Here is a 6,425-nt window from a genome sequence, read left to right as displayed (position 1 = left end):
GCTAGAAAGGAGTTGTTAACGTCCCTTTCAACAACTTTACTGGCTTCAAAAAAATAAAAGTGAAAACCCTCATCACATATTTTAAAATTCACTTGTAAAATTATTAAAAATAAAACAGAATATATATTTTAATGCAATACTGAAGGCTTGGCTTGCCATCTCAAGCATCTGAAATGTCCAGACCTTTCAGTTAATTGTCCTCATTACCTGAGTGTTGACTGTTTTAACTTTTGTTTCAAAATACATGTAAGCTTTTGCTAAGTTTGGCATAATAAAATCTAGGGATCTATATTCTGAAGTTTAATTGGGGTTTTTTCTTTCATTCTTCAACTAATGAAGGCAAATCTGTTCTCAGTTTTGCAGTAACTGTCACAGGGCTGGATAGATATAACCACAGACTTTGGCATCGCTAATTCTAAATATCTCTTATATCTGTTCAGTAGTAGATAATGCAGTCATGCATGCAAGCAAATAATACTACCACCCCCAAATTAGTATGTGAGTATATATCCCCACTTGGGGGCAGAAAGTTCACTCATCACTGATTTGCCTACTAGCTGGAAAGCAAGATTAAAACATTTTCTCTGTCCCTGCTGGAAACTGAGACTCAGCATTGCTTTCAAAGTAGTGAATGTATCTGTAGGTGACCTTGGTTAAAATACAGTATTATGCAGGCACAGAGAATTGATTCCAGATGTCCCCATTGAAAGGGTAGTAAGTTCTTTATGTGAAATGAAGTGTTATATAACCCTAATACAGGTCACTATGAATTGCATTAAAGAGAAGACAACTTCTGTCAAACCCCTAGAAGCAGAGAAATAAAGAGAATGGTAGAAAAACAAAGTTTCTCCCTCTAATTCAGTAACACTGAGAAGTTTTGTTTACAATAACCCAGGTAAGATGCTAGGTATGGGTGAGAACGGCTGTTTGCTCCACCCAATTCATGTTCACAAGGCTTGCTTTAACCTGCATGAGCAAAGATGGGGAACATAGATGGGGAGTGGCATGTACAGCTGTTTGCCAGTCCCAGGAGCTGCACAGGGAAACTGGAGTATGTAACTTGGGGTGGGGTAAGAGACAGGTTGGACTGTCTGGTTTTTGGTGGCAGGGCTGCAGGAGGGAAGGGGTTATCTGTCTGGAGAGTAGGAGTGTCAGGGTGGGGGCACTAAAATTAGCTTCTGAGGGTTGGGGGGTGGGGGTGCTAGGGAAGAGCACAGTCCTGAGACTGGGGCAAAACTAGGCTAGGCTTTCCCAACCCCGAGGCTGCTCTCCAAATACACACAGGTGTTTCATAGATCAGGTTAACCCGTTCTCAGTCTAAGTTCATTCAGCTCCTCAGGTGAATTAATTTAGAACAGGCCTACCATTTTTTGCATGCAGTTTGCATTTTTTGCACAGATGGGCATTTAGATGGAATTAACCCTAGTTAGGTTGATCTAAATGTAACAGCTGTATGTACCACATGGCATCATATAATTATAACATCTGAATTTCATTTTGACATACAGTCACTCAGGGCAGCTTCTGAATTTGTCTCAAATTTGCCTCATTTAACTCCCTTTGCCTCAAACGTAATCAGATAATCTGTTTTTCCTACCATTACTACTGCAAATTATTAACAACAAATGAAGGCAAGAGTGGTCATAACTCCAGTTATTACATGTATGTATCTTAAAGAATCAGAGAAAGAGTCTAGGCTATAATATGATGATTTGATGTAGAAATAAAAGTATCCCAAGGAAGTTTACAATGACCAATTAAATTCTATGCATCTATTTAAGGATTTTACACTGGCACAGATGGGCAATAACTGGGCACTTTGAAGAAAAAAATAATAGAAACAGCAGTGTCTCAAGAGATTTCATGAACTGTCTGATGCTCTTGCCATTTTTGTTATTAAAAACCATAGGTACTTGTACTTTGTTGTAGGTTGATTTGTGTTACAGCATTTTAATTTGTTTTATTTTATTTTATTTTATTTTGTTTTAAGCAGTGAAATGTTTGATGTTGATGCTGTCAGTACTCTAAGGTAGAAAGGATTCTTTGAAAAGGAAGGCTGTTTGGCAAGTACTAAAGATAGTCAGATTTTGGATTCAGTTAGTCACCTCTGGATCCATAGCTGGATCTCATCAACTAAGAACATCTTGTGCCTAGCTCTCACATGCTTCATCTTGAGTCTTATGATCTGCAGTATTTCAGCAGAATGCAGCTGATGCAGCTGTTACAGCAATTCATAAAAATGAATCTGGATGTGGACACTTTTTGAGGAGTAACATAGATAATGTACTGTCAACACTGAGAACTGCCAGATTTAAGAGAAGAAACCTCCATGTAACATGCCAGCCAAAAGATGCACATAGCTGGGCCTTGAAACTTTCTCTGACACTTCCTATCCCAAGGACTAAACCTATTAGCCCATGTGAAAACTATACATAGCACACACTTTTTTAAACAGTCATGGTCCTGAAATGTAAAGCAATTGTGTACTATATTAACTCTAGAATTGATGACCAATTTGCCATTCAATAACATTCTAATAGTCATTGGATCTTACTCCAACATCAGTTATATCTTTTTTTAATCTTCTTGGTGTTGTACCACATATTTTCCTGTTATTCATCATATTACATCCTTTTTTGGAATTTGAGTGTGTTTCTCCTCTCTTCCTTCTCTCTTTTGCCATCCAATTTTAGCTTTTCCTATTTTTCTTTCTCTACACTGTCTTCCATTCCCTTCCTCAAGGCATTTCATGCCTACCCTCTCACTCCATCACACAAACTCACACCCATGTCAAGCCTGCCCCACTTGCTCAGCACCTATTTACACATATCCACTCTTGGATTCACTCCTTCTGCCTTCCCCATTGCATTCTGGTGCCACTCTTTTCCCTCTTTGCTCTCACACTCCAGGACTACCCTAAAAAGAGCATGGAGCAGCAGTCACTGTAGCTGCTATGCTCAAGGATTGGCCCCATACCTAATCCATTTCCCTCCCTCTGTCGGATATTCCAGATGATCTGTTCTTGTCCCAGTCAGCCCACTGACCTCCTCTCACTTCTTCCTTGCCAAAACAAATAATGGAGTAGGATTTTTCAAACCTTTAAACCTTTTCAACACTTAACTGATCCTCCTCACAAACTCCCAATTTTTCTGGAGGTTCACCAATATATTTTTCCCCATAACTATTTTTCTCATAACTAATACAGTATTATGCAATGAAACATTCTTTCAATAGTACATATTATTTGATGCAGCACTGACACATTATCAAATGACTGTACTGACAGTGAGCTGCCACTGGTTTATATTATAGGACATCAACTACCTGACAAGGTCGATGACTCTCTCCCTTGGAGCAGTGCTGACTGGTTCATCATTAATCATTATGATCTGATCTCCTGGTATAAGTTTTCCTTCAGAAGGGCCGCCTGGAGACAAATGAGAAATAAGCACAAGTTAGTCAAGCTTTGTAAACACACAGCCTCCTCTATTGTATAGCTACTATGTACAGTTTTGTCAGGAGATAAAGTGCTTGTCCACCAAAAGACACTCTGGGAAATCACCTGAGAGCATGAGAAACTGTGTGGCTTTTGCTAGAGCCATTTGGCTCTACTACAATAGTTGCATCAGCAGGATGAGCAGTGCACCATGCAGGGACAAGCTGTTAAACAGGCAATGGGCAACAGCAGCTGGCAGAGAGTGTAGGCAATTTATACACACCTTCTGCCAACTGCTGTAAGGTGGCAGAAACCTCAGCAGTAGAGCTGGTCTTATTCTGCTGGTAGAAAGAAAGGGTTGTCCTACCCTAGCAGAGCTATGAGTATGGACACACAGTTTTGCCAGGAGAACTTGAGTACTGCCAGCAAAACTATATAGTGCAGACCAAGACATGAAGTGGTTTGCACTTCTGCTGATGGTACTTCTCCACTAAAAGAACCGCCTTGCTAGACAGCAAATGTCTTAAATACATGAGTGCCTAGGATTAGGATCCTAAATCGATACTTAGGAACACAAGAAAATAGAGCTTGATTTTTCCAGCAATGCCAAAAGAATATACAGATGATCAACACCGCTGAAAATATGGTGATTTTTATTCAGGTTCCTAAACTAACTATGGAGTTACTTAGATATGAAAGTTTGAGCCAACGTGTATTGACTTCTGAGTATTGAAAATATATTCAAGTACCAATTTTTTTCTTAAAGCACAAAAGCTTTCTGCTTTTCACAAGCAGCTCACAGAAAGGAAGAAAAGTGTCACAGCCTCAAATGAAAAAGATAATGTCTAGTCATTAAACTTCCTTATGATAGGATAAAAAAATCACCACTTAAAATGAAGACTTAAAAGGAAAAAAAATCACTGCCCACTACAATTCATTCAAATAATATCTGAAGTTGTTCTTTCATCCATTTGGTTTAGAAGAAGTATTTTAGGGCCTTGTTATACATTATGCTGTGAGATACACAAATGTTGATCAGTGGTAGTGCTATCTTGGAGTCACAGGCTAAGCATAAGTGCTGACAGTGCGGGGGGACCATAAGTTTGTGGTGCCCCAACTGCTGCCCCCACTGCTTCCAGGCATTGGATCCAGTGGGACTACAGCTCCAGGCCCTGCCATTGGCACAGAAATGGTGCTGCTGCTGTCACTTCCACTGCTGCTGGCCCTGTGGCCCTCTGATAGCACAGTAATTTGGGGAGGGGGCACATGCCCTGCATACCCCTTTGATGCATCATCAACACTTGGAGTTTGGAACAGTCACACCCTTAGTTTAGAAACCTTCCCTGACTGTCCCCCACATGCACAGCCCTGACTTGCCACTAGAGGCCTGGTAAGCAGGGGCAGGATTAGGAGCTGTAGCTCTGAGTTGACACTAGAGGGCTGGTGAGCCAGGACAGGCTTCCATCCCTGCTCTATGGGCCATGGGTTTGAGAGATCCGGGGATACTAGAGGACTTCAACTTGGGTTGCACCTCTATGGGAAGTGGCCACACTTTAATGGAACAGGAGCTGGGTAATGTGGATCAGAGATAATCCTGCCCTGTAGCAGCCTAATTTGAGCCAAATGACGAGTGCTTAAAACCACTTTAAAGTGTTAATGTATGGACAATCCAAGGGCTAAGAGCTCCAGGAGCTGCCCAAAATTACCAGAACCATAGGCAATGCATAGATGGGGCACAGGGGAGCTCGTGCCTCCCTAAGACCACTGGTGCCCTCCCCTTATAGCAAGCACTCTGGCTGGTAGGGGGCATGGAAAGCACTTGTTCCCCCCGCCCTAAAATTGACCCTGCCCCAGTCACCAGCTGGCCACTGGAGGACCTCCCTCCCAGGTCATGCCCCACTGGTGCCCTCCCAGACTTGGGAGGCACCAGTCGCCCATGACCAGAACAAGCCCTTACTTTCAAATCTACTACAAATGAAATTTTACCATGTACAAAAGAACTCTGAGGAGATCCCGCTGAGTTAATCTCCATTCCTACTCTGATGATTCAATACAAACATGCTTCCCAAACTGGCTTTAACGAAAGCTACACTAATCTGAAAAACAAAAGAACAGTCTGGAGGGTACCTTGTTACAGAATTTGCTTTGGGAACAACAAACATTTTTCTCAATGTGCATACCTGGGTTAATGAAATTAAATCTTTTGATACGTTATTTTGTAATACTATGAAACCTAGATCTCTGTGGAGTGTGCACATGTCCACAGTCCCCTACCTGTGGCAAAGTTGACAAAGTTTGCCACAGAGGTTCAATTCTCATCCAGGGGAGGTCCTTAGCTCCCCCTGCCACCAGCCACTGAGCTGGACAGGCTCACTAATACATTTGTATCGTCAGCTGTTGCATCAACCATGGTAACAGATATGGATCTGCACACAAACCGCCTGCGGTGGCAAAGGCTAATCAGCAGGGATCCTGGTTTTCTCTGATAACCCCGACTCCAATTTTTGGATTAAAAAAAAGTAACCCCAAATCCACATTTTTTCCATGATTAAAATGAAATGCCACAAATACAGGGGTTTTCAACCTTTTTTAATCAAAGTACCCATGGCACATGGGACAGGTCCCAGAGGACTGGAAAAGGGCCAATGTGGTCCCTATTTTCAAGAAAGGGAGGAAGGAGGATCCAGGCAACTATAGACCAGTCAGTCTCACCTCCATCCTTGGCAAAGTCTTTGAAAAGTTTATTAAGGCTCATATATGTGAGAGCCCAGCAGGAAAAATTATGCTGAAGGGAAACCAGCATGGGTTTGTAGCAGGTAGATCATGCCTGACTAATCTAGTCTCTTTTTATGACCAGGTTACAAAACACCTCGACACAGGAGTAGGGGTTGATATCATTTACTTAGACTTCAGGAAGGCCTTCAATACGGTATCCCACCCCATACTGGTGAACAAGTTAAGAGGCTGTGACTTGGATGATTACACAGTC

At 41.8% G+C, this 6,425-nt stretch overlaps 1 protein-coding gene across 1 annotated transcript in view; it reads right to left on the bottom strand.

Annotated features, from left to right (window-relative positions):
• Nucleotides 1-6,425, bottom strand: part of FRMPD4 (FERM and PDZ domain containing 4) — a 590,635-nt gene that overhangs the window by 109,896 nt on the left and 474,314 nt on the right. Inside the window, exon 4 of the mRNA XM_019525199.1 lies at nucleotides 3,325-3,427. Coding sequence (XP_019380744.1) covers nucleotides 3,325-3,427 — 103 coding nt within the window. The remainder of the gene's footprint in view (nucleotides 1-3,324; nucleotides 3,428-6,425) is intronic.

This window comes from Gavialis gangeticus, unplaced genomic scaffold (genome assembly GCF_001723915.1).
Source record: "Gavialis gangeticus isolate Ggan-Ray unplaced genomic scaffold, GavGan_comp1, whole genome shotgun sequence".
Taxonomy (NCBI): Eukaryota; Metazoa; Chordata; order Crocodylia; family Gavialidae; genus Gavialis; species Gavialis gangeticus.
Note: the sequence above shows the minus strand (reverse complement) of the source record. Positions and strands in the feature narration are given on the sequence as shown.